Below are 25,726 nucleotides of genomic sequence, written 5' to 3'. Positions count from 1 at the left end.
ACTCTACCAAACGGTTGGATTGTTCTTAGCTGGTAAAAGTAGTAGTAGTAATGCTAAATTTTTAATTTTTTCATGAAATAAAAAAAACATGAACATTCACTGTTGTTAATAAAAACATATTAACAGTGAACATATCATATGTTTAATGTTATTCCATTATATATTTGATGAAAATAAAATATTTTTCACTATTTTCCTAGATGTTTCAAAGTAGCCTACTATAAATATGGTAAATATCTAGAATGAATACGTGGAAATAATACTAGGAGTACTGGTAATACTACTAATTACATGGTAACAAATTGCCATGTTGGTAAACGAACCTAGTACTAGCATAATAACAGTACATGGTTTGTATTCTTCTCAACCGTTTGGTACAGATTTAAAAAACTGTTTACAATAACATATAATATAACATATAATTGCCCCATGGACAGAAAAATGAAAATAACAAAGATGTGTTTTGAGGACATTTAAAGGGTTAGTTATAAAATCCCAGTATGTGTCTGTGCTGTGTGAAATCCTCCAGTAAAAGCTACACTATGATTCATGAGACACAGACTGAGACTCTGCTGCTTCAAAAACAATATTCTCTTTGACCATGTGGAGAAACAAGTCTGCAAACAACAACAAGATCCAAGTCTGTCTGCCGAGTCTGAAGATTATAGAGAATGTTGTACTTTTAAGTTAAAAAGACCATAAATCTAACGTAAGGATACATATACAGTATACTGTATATACTGTACCTGCCAAGCTGGTCATGACACCTCTTTTCGCACACTCATCCAAATTTGGGTGTAGAAGTTGGTTGAAGCTTGTCATTTGCAGGAATACTCTGAATGTTAAAAGAATAGTTTGACAATTTGGAAAATAATGCTGAGAGTTAGATGACATCATTTGACTCTCATATCTGTAGGTGAATTCAGGTATATTGGTATACAGTTTTGTAATCCTATCGTGTGATCGCGTTCATGTTATCAATTAAAAAACAACAACAACACATATTTCTGAATTCCTGAAGGTGTCTACTTTCTTTATGTGAAGAAATTAAGTGTGTATGATATCTTTACAAACATATAACGGCTTACCATTTTGCTGTAAGCAATGACCAAAAAACATTTTTTTTAGGCCCATTGGTGGGGCAATGGTGGCCTAAAGGTTCGACCGGAAGGTCGTAGGTTCAAACCTCCGGACTGGCAGGATAATTCTGGGTGGGGAAAGTGAAAAAACAGCGTTTGCCCCTCCCTCATTATCACTGGGGTGCCCTTGAGCAAGAACCTTAACCCCAACTGCCCCTACTGGGATGAATGTGTAACTGTGAATGTGAGAATTGCTCTCAGTTGTCCCAATTCACCTGAAACATGGTGTCGCAAATCAGAAAATATCCTAATTTTGAAAATTATTTAAAAACAATATGTTTCTTTTGGTACACTATTACATCACACATGTTTGCATATCATTTATATCTACAATATATTAGTCATTTAGATCCTGTCCAATACAGCAGGTTATTCTTGGCGTATAGACAGTAGGAAGGGCAGCCGTGACGGCTAAGGGTCAAATCCACCGCTGACTGATCACTGTCATCAGGTAAAATGCTTAGTGGTGAACATTTTAAACAGGTTGTCTTGTTTACACCTCATATAAAACAAGTTGACAACACTATAGAAGGAATTAACTTGAAACACAAAAATATGTCAGTTCTACGTGGATCATATCGTTACAAATGTGTTTCACTGGCAGAGGTTTGCCCTCTGAGAGCCATCTAATAAAATGGTTACGATTATGATTTAATAAATATGTCAGAGTATTATATCTAACTGGTCTCTGTTTCCATGGTAATGTCTCACAGGTCAAAGCACGGAAGGCAGCACATCCCTCTTCCTTATATTGCAGTTTGACCACTGTAGAAATACAAAAGGGAAAGAGTGAGGGCCACCATCAGGCCATAATTACACAGTCAAAGATCGATTACATGGTGCTTACACAGTGCTGTGTGAGACATTGAAATAAAGTGAGGGCACATTTATGGCTTAGCGATGGTGATAAATTAGCTGCCTCCTCCCTCCCATTATGGTTTGATGAATTCTTTAAATTTAACGTCCGGTTGAATTTCGTTCCTTTCAAGCGTATGTCAATTTGATTTCAGCTGCAAGTAAACCACCACACATGTAAAGAAAATACCAGAAAACTAATTTTAGTGTTTGAAGAAACATTTTCTGTCTCTTTGCACATAAAAGCAGGACAAGCTTTTATTCAAATTGCATCCTAAATATAAGATATACCGTCATACTAGCTTGTCATGACGTGAGGTTAAATAACGCTCCAAATTTACGCTAAATTATGGCGAGGAAAAACTGTTATGGACATTTCAAAAGGGGTCCCTTGACCTCTGACCTCGAGATATGTGAATGAAAATTGGTTCAATGGGTACTCACGAGTCTCCCCTTTACAGACATGCCCACTTTATGATAATCACATGCAGTTTGGGGCAAGTCATAGTCAAGTCAGCACACTGACACACTGACAGCTGTTGTTGCCTGTTGGGCTTGAGTTTGCCATGTTATGATTTGAGCATATTTATTATGCTAAATGCAGTACCTGTGAGGGTTTCTGGACAATATTTGTCATTGTTTTGTGTTGTTAACTGATTTCCAATACTAAATATATGCATACATTTGCATAAAGCAGCATATTTGAGTATTAAATACTTGACAAATCTTCCTTTAAGGTACATTTTGAACAGATAAAAAAATGTGCCATTAATTCGTGATTAATCGATTGACAGGCCTAATATATATATATATATATATATACTGTATATATATATGGTTATTTTCCCTGGGGCCACATTTTTGCGTATTATGTCTGCATTGATGCAGCTCATTCCTCTATATTTATATTCATGTTATTGAAGTATTAAGTAAACATTCAGAGCCAGATGAAGCCAACACTTGGTCCAATCAGTAATATATTGTATTGACTAGTGCCCCTCAAGGACCTATCATTGTTCTTTTGAAAGCGATGAAATGGAACAATTATATATCATACGTCTGTTAACATTTTTTGTCAAATCGCAATCAGCGGCGTCTGAGACAGACACAGAGACTCCCTGATTTCACTGTCCGGGACAATGATCCACATTTATCTGTGCAAACAAATGTCATCGTTGTTATCACTGATTGACATTATGATTTACATGTGCTGTTGTAAACACTTTAGAAATTAGGATAGGAGATTAGGAAAAGAAACCTATCTTTATGTTGCATAAATGTATGTTTTCTGCATTCCTACTCTATTTATCATCTCATGACCCTTTAAGATTTATCTCACAACCCCCAAGTTTGGAGCCACTGTTATACAATATGAATAATATCTATATACAGGATGATTATACTGTTTGCTCAACCCAGTCACGTTTCTCAACCTTAATATTGCCTGAGTTATTGCATTTTTCACATTTAGTCCTCAGTGTTTGTCCTGAGATTTAAAGGTTGTGGTTATAAATGTTAGCATGAGTCACAAGCTGAACTTAATTTTCAGCCACTTTTGACTACTATACTTCTTAAGGATGTATGATTGTGGATTTGGTCTTGGCTTTTGTTGGCTTATTAGTTCTATAATTTTATTATCTCAATATTTGTCCCTTTTATTTTCTGTTTTATTGTACATTTTGCATAATTTATTTTTCATTTCTATGCATGTATTGTCATTTGTACACCTTTATATCTATTTAATGACATGTACCCTTATGTGAAGCTGCCTTGTGAAAGTAGGATTAGTAATTTTTTAACACGCTAATGTCTGTCACTCTTGTACAAATCTGCGTTATGATCAGAAAACTAAAAAAATATAATCTTGTGACATTTTCTCAAGGGAGAGGCAACATCCTCTGAATGACCTGCAGAGTTGTATCTGCACAGTGAAAGATGGACTTTGCCTGGAGATGTAGGTTGAGAGGAAGCTCTCAACATAATTAAAGTGCTCTGGTTGAAAGTAGCTGTGGTGGATTATTCAGGTACTGTGCTGAAGTACAGCGCCTTGGGAGTGAAGCCCTTTGAGTGAACTGTGTTCCATCTATAGCGTTTTATTTTGTATTCAGGAGGTGAGATACTTTGCTGCCTATATTTCCAACTGGCATCATATTGAATCTTTCTGACTGTTGGTGGTAACACTTTATTTTACAGGTCCGCTAATTTCATGGTAATTAGGTGATAATTAGCAAATAACCTATTTGAAATTTATTTTTAATTACTGCCAATTTACCCCAATATTTACCTCGAAATTTATCAAAAATGACTTTGTTCGGCTGTCTTGACTTGGGACTTGACTCTGTACTTTTATTATTGTTTTTTTTATATCTATTATAAACATTATTTAATAATTATATTTTGTTATTTCCCAATAAGCAGTAATAAATAGCTGGTAATTTATTTAATACATTTCCAGGAAAAGAATACAAAGTTAATCGATATGCTTTATTTCCATGTCTGCTGATAAATACATAATAATTAGCAAATAACTTCTTTGAAATTTCTTAGAAAACTCCCTGAATCATTACATTAGCTACCAGGTTACATTTGCGTAGACAATAAGTCACACAATGGTGAGATTTGTGCCGGATCAGAATTGTCTTCTATTAGTTTTGGTTCTCCACCTGAAGAGCAGAGCATAGCCGCTTCTCAAGCCTAAGGGCCCTATTTTAATGATTATATGCTATTTTAGCATTTAATTATTAAATCATGTTTATAATAAAGTAGTTTTTGATCAATTTTGAAGTAAATATTGGGGTAATTTGGCAGTAATTCCATAGAAATTTCAAATACTTACTAATTATCACCTAATTACCATGACATTTGCAGACCTGTAAACTGAAGTATTACCCTGGTGGTTATTAACAGCTAAATATACACAGGTCAGATTTATAGATGAATAAACAACATTCAAGATACACTGACATTTTCAGATGTATAATCTTCCTACAAGAGACAGGAAACTCAGTACATGGTCCCCTTCCTGTGATGTCCCTGTATATGCATGTTGCGTACATGGATTTGTTTGAATTTATTGAGAAGGATTAATTTACCTGGTTCCAATTTAGAAAAGATAATTACGTGATGTTCAACTCACAGCCAGGAAGGAAGGAAGGGAACATGCTGACCCAAAACATGCTGTTATTTGTCACCCTAGTCTTCCGGCTTCATTCATCGCAAGCCCTTGAAGGGAAGTCAGTGTCACACAACAAAACTCAATACTCTCAAGTCAAAAGGGAAAGGAGAGCCATTGAACTGTTTGTTAATTAAAGTTAGATAGAGAACAAAAAGAAGCAAATATACATTCAATATATTGATGTTAAATGGCCATTTGTCAAGAGAATGTATGTATATTGAGATGTAATCATATTAGCCTACCTTATTGTTGCTATACGTGAACACTATACTGTATAAACCCACATAACTATAATCCCAACAAGCTACTTTTATACACACTTTTCAACTGGAGCAGCATGTCATTTCTCCAACTGGAGCTAAAGCCTTCATCACAGTCCCCTCAGCTTGAAATGCCTGCCCTCTCTTATCATGTAGAAAGCACACTGCAGAGAAAGATTTGACCATTAGCCTAAAAGGAACATTTATTCTCTTTTCGCTCAGCTGAGAGTTTGACAAAAGGGAGAAAGCTCTGGCAGGCATCGATTGTTGGCGAGCAGGGACATAATGCTCCCTGTGAGAGGCACGGGAGCTTCGTCATTCAACCGTCATGGGTTCACTGCTTGTACTACTATTATTTTCTCAATGGGACACACTGACAATTCAAGAGCAATATTAGGCCTAAAAGCACACTGGTAATTTCTACTTTTTTTTCAGTCACACTGAAGGAAAAAAAAACATAATTTCAGGAGATTTCAGTGTTATTTGACAATCAATGAAGAGATTTTTAAAAGAAAACTTTAAAATGGGTTTTTGTTTTGTCTCTCAAACCTTCCTAAATTCAACATTTTACAACCCACATGATCTTTAAGATTTCTGTACATTGTAATCACCGTGACATCTGTATATTCATTTCTGATTTAATTACTAGTTTTGATTTTATTATTATTTAATATTTTTTTGTAATTTACTTGCATAATCATTTGACAGTATACTGTTTTTGCTGCAAAGAATGACCATTTTATTATTATGTAATATTTGTTATAATTGGAAAACCCCAATAAAAATATTGTAAAAAAAAAATCATCATTTTATAATGTGTTATGAAATAGTCAGTCGCCCCCATAAAACAACAGGTTGTGTTTTATACACTCTGGTTTTTGTAGGGATTAAACAAATAATATATAATGCGAGTGGCTGGTCAGTGGATTCAGTTTCCTTTGGACAGAGCCAGGCTAGCTGTTCCCCCTGGTTCCAGTCTTTGTGCTAAGCTAAGCTAAAATAAACTAAACTGAACAGCTGCTCGCTGAAGCTTCATATTTAACAGACAAATATTCAACAGGAGTGGTATTGATATTTTTCATCTTGTTAACTCTCAGAAAGAAAGTGAATAAGCATATTTCCTAAAATGTCAAATTACTGTGCAAGTAAATTACTTTATTTATTATGTTTGCACTGATGTGGTCTTAAAGGTACAGTGTGTAGGATTTGGTTTCACCTAGTGGTGTAGTTGCAGATTGCAACCAGCTGAGTACCCCTCCACTCACCTTTCCAAGACTGCGGTAACGTGAGTCGCCGAGTGCAAAACTGTGGTAACGGGGTTTGCCTCACTCAGAGTCCATCTTTACCATAATAACATAACTTTAGGAGCAACGGAAGTCAAATGGCGGTACCACTGTTTAGCACTTTGCAGCTTACGTTACCACTGTTTCACAAGCATAACGAGTAAATAAAAGGAATTTAAATGATTCTAGCAGCATTTCTCTGTAACAGCTAGCTGTCTTCAGTTTGTCCCACCTGTTCGTTTGGTGAATAATTAGGCAAGGCACAGTGAATGAATGGTGTGTTCATCATTGTAATGTAAAGTAATTTCTTCCTCTGTAGAATTAATTTTTAGACACTCTGAAACTGCACCCAGAGGGAATAGAGCGTAAGTCAATCTGCACAACGTGTGTGTGTGTGTGTGTGTGTGTGTGTGTGTGTGTGCGTGTGTGTGCGTGCAGGCGGCGGATGGGCGTGCTTATGTGGTTTTGATGTCTATACTTGTACTGTATATGAATTCCTGTTCTGAAAATGAGCACCATCATTTGTAAAAACACAGATTTGCATACAAATAGACATGAAATGCACTGTCGATTTACATCAGAATATAGATTCCAGAGAAATATGTATTCATATGTCAGTACCGTAGATATTCATGTTGTGACTACTTAAATCAGAAATATTGCACACTCAAAATGCATCGAAAGCAACGCAACTGTCATCATCTAAAGCAGCACTTGCGTTGAGTGTGCCTTGAAAGCTTTAGTGAGACGGCAGATCTGAAAGTGTCACATTTAAAGCGAAGACCCCGAGCCATAGCAGCAGCAGCAGCCGGGTGCTCAGGTCAGGGTCACACAAGGCGAAGCAGCTGTTGTGTTTATCTCAAGTCTTGGTGCTGTGGAGCTTCAGGGGCGAGCCAGGAAGTCTCCATGTACGCTTAAAAAATTATCACCATATGGTTAGTTTTAGCTTCTCAGCCAAGCAGTGACGGTTGTTGATATCACATGAATCCAATAGAGATATTGTTCACTAATTTATATAAAGATGTGGGGAAAAAAGACACATAATATTATTATAGTAAGTAAAAATGTTACTGTGGTAACATGCCCACTACTTCCTATTAAACTCCACCATAATAATAAAATGGTCTCTTCTTAATTTGAAATATCAGGTTCAGCGTCTGATTACATCTTGGACGAGCGAGCAGGCTGGCTATTAGCTAATTGGTGCTGAGGACTACACTGAATGAATAAAAACATGACCGCATCTTCACCCATGTTAAACTGAATGGGGGATTTGCATGAGTCATACATCACTAAGGTCAGTCAAGCAAGGCTAAAGGGACAAAGAGCAAAATATGGAGTATACAGTGAGAGATCATAAGCAGTGAAAAGTGTACAGTGTGAAAAACAACATAGAGTAGGTCATGAAGTGAGTCACATAATAACATGCTAAAAAATAAATAAACATTAGCAATGTATTAGAGAAAAATAACGTGTACTATCAGAGAAATTATGTCAATGATTCACAGTGAATGCCAGTGTGTTGTTAGCTGTTTGTTGTTAGCTGGTGATGGTATGGACAGAAGTTTATTATGTAGTTTGAGGGAGTACCTCGTCTCACCAACGGCTACTGGTTCCAGGGCATGTATAATGCGTTAAACCTGCAGTAGGCAGTATATTTTTGGCATCAATGGGGAAAAATTCCATAATAACCTTTCAGCATATTGTAATTCAAGTGTTATGAGAGAAAACTAGACTTCTGCACCTCCTCATGGCTCTGTCCTCAGGCTTTAGAAAATCCATCCTATTGGCTGTGCTCCGGTCATGTGACCGGAACTTGGTGTTCCTCCTACAGATTTCACAATGGCTGTCGCGTCACAAACTTTATGATTTTACAGCTAACTGTGACAGGCAAGAATAATGCAAGAATAATTAATTTTTCAGGCATAATTCATTTATTTAGAGAAAAGCTAATTTCTTTGTTGTCTCAGTTATTACTGTATCGGTTTCAGGACATGTCATTTAATTTTTGGATGTAAATATGCATCAACACTGGTCACTGTAGAGACTATGCAGCACATATGCAGTGAACCAGAAAGAGGAATAATGCAGATAGGTGATGCAGATCCTTGTGTGTGTGGGTTGATTGTGCGTTGATCTGTTGGTAATGCCTCGGGGTTCCAGTAGGGGGATCGCGCTCCTCTTCCTCACTCAATACAGAGACGAGTGAAGGGAAGAGCTGCGTGTGTGATTCATTCATCCTTCTCTCTCACTATTTCCCCTGTTTAAGGTAAATAACGTCCACAAAGCACTATAACGTTGTAAACACATGTTGTTAAGAATTCGTTACACGTTGTTGTTGTTCATTATAGAGGAAAAGTGCACATTTTGTACTCTGTATTATGTTTGAAAGTTTCTAGCTAATGCTGTTGCTATGTAAGCTAGCTGTCGGATGCATCGTGGTCCCGTCGTAGTGTCGGCGGCATTTAAGCTAGGTTGTTACATTCATATGTGTGTATGCAGTTGTTGATTTAATAACATTTAAAGGTGAATTCATGTGTCCAGTGAGCTAAAAAGTTAAAATACATTTCATAAGAGAGACTTCATGCTGTATTTGAATTAAGAACATTTAGAAGCAGTTAAAAAGATAATTTAAATGATTTAGAGAAAGTTAAAAATGTAATTAAGCCATGATTACTGTGGTCCAGAAACTGAGTTCAGATGTTTAAATGTATGAGTTTTGTTTACATTGCATTACATTTCAAATGTAACTCAATACAGAGACGAGTGAAGGGAAGAGCTGCGTGTGTGATTCATTCATCCTTCTCTCTCACTATTTCCCCTGTTTAAGGGGCACAACATAACCAGTACACTACAAGATGATTCTGAAAACATTTGAGGTGAGAAATTGGCATTAAAGTAACATAATATTGATTCATATTTGATCAGCGCGGGCTAGTTTGACCGTTTGGTTGGAGTTCGCAAGTGATTGACAGCCGGCTCTCATAGACAGCAGATGGACAGCAGACCTCAGATCAGCTCTGACTGGTTGTTTTCCTCCGGTCTGTGAAATCTTGCAAAATCCCGCAAATTTGTTTTAACGGCACTAATTTCTTTAACACATTAACTCAACTTGCGATTTTTAATTAACCTCTTAGAAATCTGACGGCCCGACCGCTATCAGATCTTTCGGAAGTTGCAGAGTGCTCAGTTTCAAAGCTAGAGTGAAGAAGAGTACTGGCATCATATGAAACTAGACAACCTAAGGAATCCATTGGTACCAACCATGTCAAACTAGCTTGTCGTGAAGGAGGTTAAATAACGCTCCAAACGTACGCAAAAGTTTGGCGAGGAAACACTGGCATGGCCATTTTCAAAAGGGTCCCTTGACCTCTGACCTCAAGATATGTGAATGAAAATGTGTTTTGAGTTTGCCATGTTATGATTTGAGCATATTTTTATACTAAATCAGTACCTGTGAGGGTTTCTGGATAATATTTGTCATTGTTGTTAATTGATTTCCAGTAATAAATATATACACACATTTGCATAAAGCAAGCATATTTGCCCACTCCCATGTTGATCAGAGTATTAAAGGGACTGTTTGTAAGAATCAGAAATGCTTGTTAACAGCGACACCTGTGGCCGTTAAGTCAACGAAAGCCAGCGTCGGGCTCGCGCTTGTGCTCGCTCTACATAGACATGAACGAGCATCGCTCAAAACAGTGAGGCGACACACGTCAGCTAAAACCACAATATCACTCTATATTTCACCTGCTTGGCAGTAATGTTAGCTGACCAGACGAAGGTCTCTCCATGAATCAATGCTGATGCAAGTGTTGGTTTTTCCTGCCTCAGCCTCCCGATCGCGGTCAGAAGGAACAGGGGAGACACCGGAGTTTTGGTCTGGGACGATAATGTTTCTCGCTGCGGAGTCCCGTTACTTCACAAGACACGGGAAACCTCTGTTGGTCTGGAGGAGCTGCAACATTTATTTCTGCACAAACGTCCACGCGAGCGCGCATGGGACACCGACCCGGATTGATTTATACGTGTAAGAAGTTACAAACAGTCCCTTTAAGGTACATTTTGAACAGTTAAAAAATGTGATTGATTTGCGATTAATTGCGAATAAATATTTTAATCGATTGACAGTCCTAATGTATTTATGATACTTTAAGTATATTCTGCTAAAAATATTGAACGTCCTTTTACATTTTACATGTATGACTACTTGTAATGGATTATTTATTATTATTATTATTGTTATTATTGTTATTAATGCTATTTATTATTATTGTTATTTATTATTTATTTATTAGTATTTTTATTATTGTTATCATTATTATTATTATTATTGTTATTTCTATTTATCATTTATTATTATTATTAGTATTTGTAAGAGCCAAAACATGATGCTGACATCATGGGATGTAATTCACTTCTACGAACACTAGGTGGCACTGTATTAATTGATTGACCCAGCCACGGGTATATAGGTAAGGAGGTGTGTTGTTGGCGTCAGGGTTTAGCCCGGAAGGGCAAATGGTTTTTGACCGCAGGGACGCTGAATTGTTTGCCGTGTTATTGTGTACTCGTTGCTATGGTAACTGGACTTGCTTCTTAATACCATATTAGGAATAAATGAACTATTATTGTAAAACCAACGAGCGGACTCAGGATCAGTTTTGTACAGCACAACAGACAACTAAAGGACCATCTACAGCGAAAAGCGCGTCAGTCCAGGGCTAATCACCTCAGTAGCTACAGTATCAGACTTTAGCTCCTACAGTATTAGTATTGTTATTATTATTGTTATTATTTTTATTATTATTTTTATTTATTATTATGTATTATTGTTATTATTATTATTGTTATTAATTATATTATGATTGTCGTTATGATTGTTATTTATTATTATTATATTGTTATTGTTTGTATTTATCATTATTATTATTATTGTTATTATTAATTTATTATTTTTATTATTGTTATTATTGTTATTTCTATTTATCATTTATTATTATTGTTATTATTGCTATTTTTGTTATTATTTTTTATTTATTATGTATTATTGTTATTATTGTTATTTTTTATTATTGTTATTAATTATATTATGATTGTCGTTATGATTGTTGTTATTTATTATCTATTATTATTATATTGTTATTGTTGTTATTTATCATTATTATTATTGTTATTATTACTACTATTATTTGTATTTGTATTTGCTTCTTTAACTTCTTTATTATTGTAATGAATTGCCGCAGTGAGGGTGAAACAGAAAACAGTGGGGTCAGCGCGTCATGTGATCACATGTCACTGACGAGCAGAAACAGGAAGTACCTGGAGCAGCAGCTAGCTGAGGACAGCGATGAAGACACTGAAGTGACTGAGCGAATATAAAACTGTCTCCGGGGTCAGATAAGAAGTCAATGAATGTGGACGCCAGCGGGCTCTGTAGAGAAACGATGGAGAGAGCTGTCAGGATCACCTTGTTGTCGGTTATCTTCATGTCATCGCAGGTGAGTTGATGAATATAACAGACAGTCAACTGACGGGCCTGATTCCTGACTAACCGTCGACAACACGTCAGTTACGACCGTTAACGGTCTAGATGACGTCGTTAGAGTGAAGAGAACACTCTGTAGTATGTGTAGTGTTAGTACCGGGTTGCCATGAGAACAAGGAGACTAATGATGCAGTTGATGAGCTGGTTAACGTTAGAGCTAACAGTTAGCCTCAGCTAGTCTGTGTTAATGTTACATGATGGTGAAGACCTTAATACAGGTTATAGTTTACTATACTGAAGGTGAATTACTGTTAAAATGTAGTTTAGCTAGTTTATACACGAGTATAACGAGGTTTGGTTGAGGGGGATTTCCACGACGTCTTCTCTGACGTCACCAACAAGGAAGTGATTATATATTTATTTCAAGAACGAGGACAGATTTAATGATCACTGAGGCTCTTTATGATCACAGCACAGTTCCTGTTTAGTGTGTGTGTGTGTGTGTCGTTATATGATGAGAATAAAGTCATAGGTTTACGAGAAAAAAGTCGTTATATTATGAGAATAAAGTCAGAAGTTTAAAAGAAAATAAAGTAATATGAGAACAAAGTCAGAAGTTTAAAAGAAAATAAAGTTGTAATATTATGAGAATAAAGTCAGAAGTTTAAAAGAAAATAAAGTTGTAATATGAGAATAAAGTCTGAAGTTTACGAGAAAAAGTCATAACATTATGAGAATAAATTCATAAGTTTATGAGAATAAAGTCAGAGGTTTACAAGAAAAAAAGTTAATATTATGAGAATAAAGTCAGAAGTTTAAAAGAAATAAAGTTGTAATATTATGAGAATAAAGTCAGAAGTTTAAAAGAAAATAAAGTTGTAATATGAGAATAAAGTCAGAAGTTTACGAGAAAAAAAATCTTAATATTTTGAGAAAGTCTGAAGTTTACGAGAAAAAGTCATAACATGAGAATAAATTCATAAGTTTACGAGAAGAAAGTCGTATTATGAGAATAAAGTCAGAGGTTTACGAGAAAAAAAGTCTTAATATGAGAATAAAGTCAGAAGTTTAAAAGAAATAAAGTTGTAATATTATGAGAATAAAGTCGTAATATCATGAGAATAAAGTCATAAGTTTACCAGAAAAAAGTCATTATATTATGAGAATAAAGTCATAATATCGTGAGAATAAAGTCATAAGTTTACCAGAAAAAAATCATAATATCATGAGAATAAAGTCATAAGTTTACGAGAAAAAAGTCGTATTATGAGAATAAAGACAGAAGTTTAAGAGAAAAGAAGTTGTAATATTATGAGAATAAAGTCAGAAGTTTAAGAGAAACAAAATCGTAATATTATGAGAATAAAGTCAGAAGTTTACGAGAAAAAGTAATAATATTTTGAGAATAAATTCAGAAGTTTACGTGAAAAAAAGTTGTAATATTATGGGAATTAATGTCATAAATTGACGAGAAACAAAGTCGTAATATTATGAGAATAAAGTCATAGGTTTACGAGAAAAAAAGTTGTAATATGAGAATAAAGTCATAGGTTTACAAGAAAAGAAGTTGTAATATTATGAGTATAAAGTCATAAGTTTACGAGAAAAAAAGTCGTAATATTATGAGATTAAAGTCATAAATTTACTAGGAAAAAAAAGTCGTAATATTATGAGATTAAAGTCATAAATTTACTAGGAAAAAAAAGTCGTAATATTATGAGAATAAAGGTATGCAGCATATATTAGCTGTATGTCAGGGCCACCTGCAATTAATCTGCTGCTTTCTGTCCACTAGTATGTTAGTTTGATTCATCAATTTTGTCTTACAAGGCTGGGTTGGATTAAGATATTTTCTTCAACATTTTTAATTCGTGTGAAACTCAAAAGAATAACATTCCTTGCCCAACAGATAAACTGCCAAGAGGCGATCTTGCACATTTCAAATGGAAGTACATATAGGGAGTACTGCCTTGTACACAATCACTCCTGGACCCCCCTGTCACAAACCCTTGATGCTGCTGTAAGTTTTTCAAACCGTCTTTGGCACTATTGTGAGTTATTATTGTGAGTTATTGACTTTTATTGACTTCCTAAGCCATTTATTCTATTTCCTGTCTATTTTTTTTTATATTTTCTTCAATATTTGTGACATCAGAACAGAAGTAGACGATGAGTTGTTACCTGCCAAAGTGGCCAGCGGATTAGACAAACTTGTGATGAACTTAAAAATTTAAAATGTCTCTATAGAGCCTGTTTTTACAGCCTGGTGGCTGGTGATGGTTTACCACTCTGATTAATGTCATAACCAGTATGTACAGTTAAGAAGTAATGATGATGACCTTAAATTACTTTGTTATTTTAACTGTAACACCCATAATTGTGTGATTTCTCCTATGTTTCCTAAAGTTATGATGGGAAAATCATAGGAAACTGTCCACCTATCCGACATGTTAAATCACTTATTGTCTTCACTTTTCCAGGTTCAGTATCCGCTGGTGAATATGACCTCCACTGTGCTGTGTAACGCGACTGGGGTCAGTCCAGATGTGGTAAAGGGGAAAGCGTTGATGGTGATGAGGGGGGACTGTGATTTCAGCCAGAAAGCTCTGGTTGCTCAGAGCCTCGGAGCTACAGCTTTGCTTATTGCCAGCAAACAATCATTGGTAGGACTTTTACATCAATCTCTACTTTGTTAGTGGACTAATCACATTGAGATGTGGTTTGACATTTCCTTCAAGATTTCAAGTTTTTAAAATATCAACTTAAACCCATGGAGGATCTATAGTCTTTTTTTTAATTTGTATGTGGTCAAAAATACTAATGTGCGGATGTAACATGTGAGATGCAGAAGTGATTCAGAAATAAGGAAGTAACATTCCAGTGGTGTTGATGTGGGGATTTCCATAAATGTAAATGTAAAACAAATGTTCTTGATTCTTGTCATCATGATTGGCTTACTGTGTCATCTTTTACATACTTGTTTGACAGTATACCATACATTAAATGACTGACCAAAGGCTAGATAAGAAATTCTAACCAGCTGCTTTCATAAACATCTCTTTTGTACTTCTCGGCTCTTCAGATCACTCCGTCAGCCAATGACTCTGAGTATGCAAAGATCCATATTCCTCTGGCTCTCATGAGGTACAGGGACATCCTTGACGCACAGCAGGTCAGACAGTCTTTACTTTTTCTGTTGCTTCTGAATTTGGTCTCGTTACCACCCCCTTTTATAAAGTATGATTTGATGAAGAAGTTCAAACTGGATGCAAGGTTTCTCATTAAATATTTAATCTTTGTATATGTCCTCAGGTGTTTGGTGATGGGATGCCGGCGCAGCTTTATGCTCCACCTCACTCAAAGATTGATCCAAGTATTGCTGTCATGCTACTGATAGCTATTGTCACGGTCGGCTTGGGCGGCTTCTGGAGCGGGGCATGTGAGAGGTGAGAGACATTGCAGCTTCACATGCAGAGCAGTATCTATACATTTTAATTAAATCAAACTGGAGCACATTAGAGTTGGGTACCAAAGTCGGTACTTTTAAGGGTACCGACCGAATTACGTTGGTACTACCGAGTACCGATTCACGTTAAATCAAGTGGTGCCATATTGGGTTACATGAGAGTGCATCTGGGCGACTTGCGAGTCACAGTGATTGGCGAGCCAAAAGCGCAGATGGCGTTGTTCTCCCGGACAGATAAAAAAATAAAAAAATGCGTCGCCAATTTTACTTGGGCAGCAGTTAATATACCTGGGTGGCCCACCCAAGTGAAGTCTGTGTGGGAAAAACTGGATAGTATGCAGTGACAATGTAATAGAGAGTCAATGCGACTGTATTATTTACTGAAATGTTGAACATACAGTAGATGGCATTGTCAACAAGCAATACATACTTTCCCAAAGATCATATTTATTGTAGCGCTATCATATCATATTGAATTCAGTTGTACGGTCCACCCTGTATGAGTCTTTTCCAAGAACCACCAAGTTTATAAATAACAGGGCTGAAATACATAAAAACAACCAAATGTTTTTCTGTTTGTGGCAGAGACCGGTTGAGTGGTGATGTAGCAGGGGGAGGAGGTGGGGAGGGCAAAGCCGAGAGCGGAGAGCTTTTCCTCTACTCTCCTCTCAAAGTGGTCTTCTTTGTCGCCATGATGAGTGGGATGCTGGTCCTCATGTACTTCTTCTACAACATCCTTGGTGAGTGGAGAAAAAAAACAACTCCTGTGTACTCTGAAGGAGTAATAATATCTGTTGAGTTTTGTTGACGTCATCTGTGTTTCTTTTCCCCCCAGTTTACATCATTATTGCTATATTCTGCCTGGCGTCCGCCTCTGCACTGTTCAGCTGTCTAGATGCAGTGATGGAAAAGATTGGTTGTGGCACTGGGAGGTATGAGCATCACTCTTTCTGTGTGGTCACAGTAGGAGGATGTGAAACAGATCTGTGTCTAACATGTCTGTCTCTGAATCACATCCTGTCGGACGAGCCTCAACTGCTGAAACTCTATGTTTATTTGATTGTCTGTGTCTTTTTCTAGCTTCTCTATCCGAAATTGCAACATGTCAGTGAGGTCTCTCCTACTGGCTGCTGTGTGCGTTACCGTTGCTGTGATCTGGGGAGTCTACAGGAATGAAGACAGGTACTGTGAGGGGACACGTGCACACAAAACACACAACCATAACACACTCAGACATGGCTGCGCCACCACAACCGCTGAGGGGAGAGTTTTGATGATGAAGCAAGAAATGCCTATTGGTTATGGTTAAAATGATCTGGTAAACACAGAAATGGCAGCAGCAGTGCTTTTAACTATGCATCACCCAAGTCAGTGTTATTTGTTAAAGTAATTTCCCCTCTCCACATTATGTCTTAATGGTGGCATGGTGACATATACTTGTGAATTCAATAACTGAATACAATATCCTTAACGTGACTTGTTTGTTACTTTTATGATCATATTCAGACAGCTTAGTCTGAGTTTATGAATGTGAAAGTCCAAAACAGTAGAAGCCAAAGTCTCTTGGTAAATGATCAAAAATGTGGCTACAAAATCCATTTTCATTCATTCATGTTGCTCTAGGCTTTGTGTCATGTTTTGTAGCAGAATTTCCTTTAGCACAGTGTTATTTCTAATGGGGTGTAAATTGATGCATTTGCTTCTAGCGCTGTGTCCTTAAGTAGAGCTCGACTGTTCTTGTTAAAGTTAAAAACGCAAATGCTGAGGTTAAAGCACAAGGAAAAAGAGTTTTTTGTGTCCTTGTAGATGGATCTGGATCTTGCAGGACCTCCTTGGTGTTGCTTTCTGCCTCAACTTCATGAAGACCATTTCACTGTCCAACTTCAAGGTACCTCTCAACAGCACCTCTTCTCTGAGAATCACACTCCCTTCTTTCATTATTCTATCTTTACTTAATCTACGGCTCTTTTATTTGTTAGGCATAATTTACTGTACACTGTACATACTATACATTACTGAACAATTAGCATCACTGGTCATTAATGCAGTCCTGATAAAGCTGTGTTGAAATGTTAAAATATATATTTTTTCTCAGTTCTGAAATTAATCTTTGATTTTTTTTCCCCATATTGACATAGATCTGTGTGGTTCTGCTGACCCTCCTGCTTGTGTATGACGTCTTCTTCGTTTTCATCACTCCTTTCTTCACCGCGGTATGTACTGTATGTAGTAAATGTATTTGTTTTGCTTGTTATTCTCGGGGCCGGAGCAGTAGGGGTTTTCATATACTTAACTGCTAATGATTTCACATTTCTCTCTGCCATTCCTCACTACAGTATTTCCTGCTTTTCTGTTCAACCCTTTGTTGTTCCAAAGTGTGTTGGCACCCAGTTATCATATTTCACTGTTGCACAAAAGCGTGAAGAAGTGATGCTTTGCAAAGGGAACCATACAACATACAGACACCTAATATCATTGAATAGGAGATGTTTTTGCAGCTCTGGTGTTTCAGCGTGATGCATGGTGGTTTTACAAATGAACGAGTAACGAATGCTTGGCATCTCTTTCTCTGTCAACAGAATGGAGTTAGCATTATGGTGCAGGTCGCCCTGGGCCCGGATGCATCAGGAGAGAAGGTAAGTCCCGCTGCATTGCTTCCTACTTTGAAGGGGAACTCCACCAAAATATATCAAATTTCACACTCTTCTTTTCACTGTTTTCACCAGGTTAAAGACTTTGAATGGTTGGAAAATAAAATGAATGGACAGTCTATTTTTATTTTACATTAGTTTTAATATCTAGAATTATGACAGAAAGATATGTATGCTTTATATTTGAGGAACATCACCATTTTCTTTAAAACAACTCAAAAACCATCCTATAAAATAGTATAAAGTGCCTGAGTGCTTATAACCCAAAATAGTTTACTTTATTGGGAGACTGAAGCATCGTTCTGTGAATAACTGAATTGGAGGAGTAAATTTGTGTTCAAGCAGAGCAGTGTGCAGGAGTTTTTCATCATAGGAGTGCAGGAGATTTATCACCAAATTCCTTTACAACAATCTAAAAGCTAATCTTGGTGGAATTCCCCTTCAACTTTGTACTGGCTTTATTAACATCCTGGCTGATCTGCACTGCTTGTTGTTGATGCCCTACGGGGCGTGATAGACTGATTGACTAACTGTGCGTTGGGGTTGGGTGGGCTCTGTCGTAGACACAAGGTAACATGGTGGAGGTCCCCGCTGAACCCCAGGCTTCCTCTGAGAAAGTAAGGCTTGACTTGTTAACCAGCCACTCTTTCTCTTAATGTTACACCCTGAGGTGGGTGGGAAGGGATTGGAGTTGTAGATGTTTGGTCTTAGAGCAGAAACCCCCTTTATACAGGTTCTCCAACTATGTGATACAAATATGATGAGGAGAGTTCAGTATTGGGCCTTTTTTTTGTTCTGTATATTATTCTATATAGACACACATTAACAGGAGAGATTAAAAAAGCAAGTAATACAAAATGCCTTACTTTAGTGGTGATTAAAATACATTCTTTCAACTAAAAATATATATAATAATGTACTGCACCAATTGTGTTTACCCACAATTTTTCTTGGTGCTCCATTTTTTGTTTTATAGAAAAGTTTCTGTGTTTATATTCTGTTTGAGTAAAACATTGGTCGGAAGACTAGAAAGGGGGCTATATAAATTCAAGTCCACATTGTTTTAGCATGAATATTGTAAGTGTTTTTGCGTCTTAGTTAGAGGTACCCAGAGGTTTCAGTAAGTAATGTTAAGCCATTGCTTTTGTTCTTGGATTCTTAGTTTTCTCTGGGAAATTTTACCTAGAAGCGCACACATGTGTACTCACAGCAGAGTTGTGTTCAGCAGGTTATTGTGTGAAATCTCACAAAGTATGTTTGTGAGTATTTGTGGAAACAGCAGTTTGTTTATGTCATTTAAACATATAAAATGTTTTATTTTCTCAGCTGCCAGTGGTGATGCGTGTCCCACGGTTCTCAGCTTGGGCTCAGAACCTGTGTGGGATGCAGTTCTCCATTCTGGGTTACGGAGATATCATCGTTCCAGGTGAGGTTAAAGTGTCACAGTCAGTGTTTAAGCACAACAGTGGCTGCTGGTTGACAGTCAGTATATAAACCCAGAGGGCCCATAGAAGAAAAAAGACGGAAAACATAAATACATGATGTGTACAGTTCAGTACAAACAAAGCTTATTTATTTAGTTATAAAAACACACTCATCTGTTCTTCATGATTGTGGAGTTATTAGTCAGAATTGTTAAACATATTTGGAAGTGTTGAATGCAAACACAATAACTACAATGTTCATATAACCCTTTGAACTCTGCAGTAGAAATGGTCCACCAATGCCACGTTGGTATTTTTGCTTATTGTGATGTCATTTCTTGGAGTATCTTCAAATGCTTCATATCCCTAAAATCTGTACAACCTAAACTACAAGGTTATGTCAGTCAATAAAGTATAATAATTGATAAAATCATGATAAATTGTGTCATAAATACAAAAAATCTGACATGTTTTTTCAGAAAATGTTTCTAAGTAAACACACAAAACATGTTAATCCAAAAGATTTCTAAATGTAGAAACAGGAATAAAATATTTCTTAACACTCCATAAGTTATTTGAACTATGCACCTTTTTTTAGTGTTTGAGATATTTTCATTTTTATGAGCAGATCGAGTGTAAAGGCATGTAACGTAACGTACTGTAATGACATCATCACAGGTGATCATCACGTGATGACGTGAAAAGACAGAGGCCTTAGCTTTCTGCTGCAAAAACAATGAATGCTCTAGCTATTATGGTTTTTATTTTACATTGATTTAAAAAGGATCATGCAAACAACGATCTCTCGCGGGAGGTCCGTCTTTAAAGGGTTAACAAACTGTGTTGATAACACTGTCAGTATCTTAATGACATTCGTCCTAATTTATTTCTTTATTCCATTGAAGCCAAAACATAACAACAAAAGAGTAAATTGCTGTCCAATAAGGGCAGAAATACAAATGATTTTGTGTCATATAGAGAAGAATTAAGGTTGAATGATGAGGTGTGTGTAATTGAAGTTACTTGCTAGTGCTTTCTTTTTGCTTTAAATGTACCAAAACCAACTATGTTTAAAAAGTAGAAATACAAATGACAGTACTGCTTCTGAGCTGAGAAAGAATAAATAAAATAAGATAATCCTTTATTAGTCCCACAGCGGGGAAATTTGCAGGATTACAGCTGCAAAGGGGGACAGTGCAAACAACAAGAGGTATCGCTAAAAAAACAAAACAGGATATACTAAATAAAATAACTAACTAAATGACAGCAAGCCTTTGTAGTGTGTTGTATCTATAGATATACATCTGTTTTATTTTTATGGCTGTATAACTCAAGCTGTGCATCCTCATTGGTCCAACAGGTCTCCTGGTGGCCTACTGCAGCAGATTTGATGTTTGGATCAACAGCAGGAAGAAGATCTACTTCGTCTGCTGCTGCATAGGTACATCACAGCTCTACTATTCATTTTGTTATTCATATGTTCTAACTGTAAATAACTGAAATATGTACAAAGCTAGAGAGAGAGATGTCACTTTTGTGACTTTTGGATGTGTAGTCTTTCTAATTACGTATTTTCATAGTCTTCTACTTCAATAGTTTTACAACAAAGTGCAACTTTCTTGATTTGCAAAATTATCTTTTAAATGTACAAACATCATATGTTTGATTCATGGTGCAATTCAAACAAGATCAAAAGAATATTTGTCTCTCGCCATTGACTACCGTTCATATTTTATTCATCAGTGTGCAATATTTGTTATATGTGTATATAAGTCTTGCCACTACTTCTGCTTAGTAAAAACGCTGACATGTTTTTGCTGACCACTAAGTGTCTCTGGTCTTTACTTTTTTTTTTTACCATATAAAGCAGTTTACTGATCGGATTGTATCTGTATGCGGTGCAAGTTTTTAAGGATTACCTCGTCTCTCTCCTTCTGTGTTTCTATTTGTCCGTCTCTCATTCCTCGTAGCCTATCTGCTGGGAATGATAGTGACATTTGCCGTGATGCTGCTGTCGGGGATGGGCCAGCCCGCCCTGCTCTACCTGGTGCCCTTCACCCTGATAACCTCCGCCGTGGTGGCTTGGTTCAGGGGAGAGATGAGGCATTTCTGGACAGGAACCACCTATGAGGTGAGAGGAGCGGAGAGAGAGAGAGTTCAAAGTGATTCTATTACAGTTTTGGCAGAGTAGTGGTATTTCCTGTTGGTGCTTCTTCCTGCATTGAAACAGGTTTCAGTGTATTTCTGAAGAACTTCATTCCTATTGTATCTTGTGACATAAGTGTTTCACCGCCAGTTCACAAAACCAAAGTCAACACCGCACTTTTCCAGAGACCAAAGTACACAGCAAGGCTTACTGTCAAGGCGTATGCTCACTGCTAGTCACTAGGAGGAATTTGTAAATATAATAGTCATATAATATAATGCAAACAAGGCTCAGCCCTGAGGGTTTGCAGCTTCATTATTGCAGACTTTCTGCAAAGCAAGTTTTTCTTGGTCTGCTATTGTTTTAAACAGAACAGTAAAAACCTTCACTCTTACAATTGCAGCTACATGCAGAAACTTGCATAATTTCCAGTTTGCCAAGCAACTGTCTTGTCATGCAGGTAAAACTGAGAGGAAGCCGGTCGCACCAGATCACCTGAGAAAGTTAGCCCGTTTATTGAAAGGCAGCCTCGAGGGAAATGATTCCAGGCGGTTTTCCCTGTTCCTTTACGGTTTCTTGTCCTGATGTTGAAATTAATGAACTCAGTTGTGACTATTTGTATCTGTAAAAGTTTATATTATATTATTATATTATTATTATTATTATTGTATTAAGTGTATTTTCTGACTTTTATTACTAATTACCTTTTTGGAATCTAACCTTCATTAACCTACCTTCATCAGCTGAGCTCAGCTCAGCTCTCTGCAGCTTTAAGGACCTCAGCAGCATTTTTTTTTTTTTTTTGAGCTTATTTACTACAAATGTATGTTTTCCAAACCTTTTTTTAAGTTTTTGGATGGCTTTCATACCTTCCAGTCAGCTTTTGGTAACAGTTATTGCTTGTACCGTATGAAAATGAACTTGGTGTGACTTTAAATTTCCCCAACACTTGTGATCCATCACCGTGAACTCGTCAAAGTCACGTTACTGTAGTGTGTCGGTGCAATTGCATATTTTGAGCACACTACACCAGATTGTTTCGTTTTTTTTATCTCAGTTGAGTTTCAAGTCTGCCAGTTTACATCTACGACTGGCATGAACTCAATCAAAGGCTGGTTGGAAATTAACCAAAATCAAGCAGAAATACCGTGACGTCACTAACATTTCTAACCCTGAGATCCTAGATGAAGGTTGCATGGATGTTTGAATGTGCTTGTCTTTGTATGTGGGAGACAAAAAAAAAGAGCAGGAAAGAGATACAATTCTGACCTGGCTTCATTTTCACCAGGTCTTGGACTCATCCAGGGAACCTTTGCTGTCAGGTGTGCTTCCCTCCGACCCAGACCTCACCCTATGCATCTCTCCCACCATTTTATAGTGTTGCTTGCTGCAGTGCCTTATCTTTTCTTACCAGCTTCTTTTTGTCCACTTTTCTTTTTCTTTGGATATTTTAACCCCTAATTTCCAGGGTCAATGTGATATTCAAAGACACAGCAGATGTTATACCTTTGTAAAACACAAAGAACTTTGCATTAACTGACCACTAGGTGTCTCTAGTTGATTGGAAATTATCTTAATATGTCTGAAGGGCTTCTCAGCCATACTCCCTTGTGTTATAGCCATGGCCCTGGAATACCATTAACTTCATCTCTTTATTTCTGCAGTTTGTTTTTACCATTCTCTTTTTCCACTCATCCATCCTTCATCCATCCAGCGGGAATTAATACATGCAGTTACCAACATGTTTATGTTGTCCTCTGCATGTTGTGGCTTGCAGTTATTGGGTCCGGGTTGTGTCATCTCTGTTGTTTGCTATGTGTAACGTACCACTCTTTTGCTGTTGTATATGCAGCACGCATTGCAAATTAAAATCTTTGTCTGTCATTTGTTCTTGGTGAAAGAAAACATTCAATTTAAAATGATTAACATTTCTTTTCCTCTTTTCTTTAGAAGGAAGAAATGACCGCTGCGTAGATGGAGAAACATGCTGACTTACAGGGTTGAGAATGGATCCGACTGCTGGATGCGTTTTTCTTACATTTTAATATGACATTTGCAAAGCAAGGGAACACATGTAATTGATCAACATATTGGTCTGGGTTCATTTGACTGCTGTGAATGGTTAGAAGGCTAATAAATATTGTGTTGGCTTGTTTAGTGCCTGAAAGGTCTGTTCAGAAAATTGTTAACGCATTTGCCTTGGTGATGATTGCATACAACAAAATGAGAAAGCACTTTATAATATTAAGCTTGACGGGTGAATCATCAGGGGTGGGGAGTGGGTTTTAAATTACTCGTAGCCACAATATGATACATTTTTGATAACTGTTTTGAGGTTTCTGTGTAATCTGTTTGTATGATGTGATTTCTTTCATCGCCTTATATTAAAGTGAACTTATATTTAATGTTCTTGTATTTTGTTCGTTGTTGAGACTTCCACAATTCAGGGAATTAAATCTTAGATAAACCGCACATCTGTAGTGAAGCAGTGACCTATTGTTCTGTGTGGGGGAAAAAATAAATCCATACAGCCGTTATTAAGTGTATGAACTGAGAGGAAAGACAAGTTTATTAAAGGACTTATGGGGGCTTTTATGTTCTGTGAGGTAACCAGAGGCCAGACGGTGCCAAGCATTAATCAATAAGCTCTTAAAATTAATTCTGCAACAAAGGATGTGAAGAAGATAGCAGCTGCCATCTCTGAAGGAGTTAAGAATTGAATGAAGCACTTAAATGAAGGGTGTCAGATCAGTATTTGTGTCTCAGACTCAGGGGTAAGGTTTATAAATGTCATGTTGAATGTAAAATGGTAAAAGGGCTTTATCGCTCTGAGGAGGAGAACAATCCCTCCAACCTGCACTCGTAAAAATCAGACTTCTGAAGTCGTTGACGTATACAGTCCCCATTAGTGGGTTTATAATGCACATATTGGTCTTGTGCCACTACTTAATCGTATTTCAGGTAGGTACACTCTGAATCATGCAGTTATGTAATTATAATGGCATTTCTTTCATCAGGATTTGACCTATTTTGTAGGATAAGCACAAGGAAAGATACTAAACTGACAGCTATGAAATATTCTGTGTGGATTTTATTTCCTCCCACACACTAACTACTATTTCCTTATGATGTGATGAGCCATTTGTGGCTGTTGATATCAGTTGACTTAATAACCATAAAACTAAGGAAACCCCTTTAGGGTGCCACTTTCTAATAAGGCACCCTAAGTGTGGCTGTATTAATGGTTAATAAATAATTTACTTAAATCATTACAGACCAGTTTGAAGTCATTAATAACAAGTTTAGTTTGCGTCTTTAAAAAATAATACTAGGTGCTTGGCTGGTTATCTATTTAATATGATGACATTTTGTTGCTGTCTGTTCAGTAATCAATAGGAAGTAAAACAATATGTTATTTGCTGTCTGTTCAGTAATCAATAGGAAGTAAAACTATGTTTTTTGCTCTGTTTAGTAATCAATAGGAAGTAAACCAATATGTTATTTGCTGTCTGTTTAGTAATCAATAGGAAGTAAAACTATGTTTTGTTGCTGTCTGTCTAGTAATCAATAGGAAGTAAACAATATGTTATTTGCTGTCTGTTTAGTAATTATTAGGAAATAAAACAATGTTTTTTGCTCTATGTTTAGTAATTCTTAGGAAGTTTTTGCTGTCTCTTTAGTAATTATTAGGAAGTAAAACAATATGTTTTTTGCTGTCTGTTTAGTAATTCTTAGGAAGTTTTTGCTGTCTGTTAGTAATCAATAGGAAGTAAAACACTGTTTTTTGCTGTTTTTTAGTAATCAATAGGAAGTAAAACAATATGTTTTTTGCTGTC

At 36.6% G+C, this 25,726-nt stretch overlaps 1 protein-coding gene across 4 annotated transcripts; it reads left to right on the top strand.

Moving 5' to 3' along the window:
- The first annotated feature begins 12,001 nt into the window (after positions 1–12,001).
- Positions 12,002–24,295, top strand: sppl2a (signal peptide peptidase like 2A). Of its 4 annotated transcripts, XM_074611384.1 has the most exons (17): positions 12,002–12,216; positions 14,113–14,223; positions 14,684–14,866; positions 15,286–15,375; positions 15,516–15,649; positions 16,255–16,409; positions 16,505–16,601; positions 16,750–16,851; positions 17,476–17,557; positions 17,808–17,882; positions 18,249–18,305; positions 18,884–18,937; positions 19,647–19,746; positions 21,105–21,185; positions 21,715–21,875; positions 23,179–23,212; positions 23,841–24,295. In XM_074611384.1, exons 1-17 carry the CDS (start codon positions 12,127–12,129, stop codon positions 23,879–23,881), a joined length of 1,647 nt encoding a protein of 548 aa, XP_074467485.1. In that variant the 5' UTR covers positions 12,002–12,126; the 3' UTR covers positions 23,882–24,295. The 4 variants fall into 4 exon arrangements, with proteins under 4 accessions (XP_074467485.1, XP_074467501.1, XP_074467494.1 ...); XM_074611400.1 differs by lacking the exon at positions 18,884–18,937 and having other exon boundaries at positions 12,009–12,216; XM_074611393.1 differs by lacking the exon at positions 23,179–23,212 and having other exon boundaries at positions 12,009–12,216.
- The last annotated feature ends 1,431 nt before the right edge of the window (positions 24,296–25,726 follow it).

The sequence above is a fragment of the Sebastes fasciatus genome, chromosome 2 (assembly GCF_043250625.1).
Source record: "Sebastes fasciatus isolate fSebFas1 chromosome 2, fSebFas1.pri, whole genome shotgun sequence".
Taxonomy (NCBI): Eukaryota; Metazoa; Chordata; class Actinopteri; order Perciformes; family Sebastidae; genus Sebastes; species Sebastes fasciatus.
The sequence above is the reverse complement of the archived record's forward strand: the minus strand, read 5'-3'. Positions and strand labels throughout refer to the sequence as shown.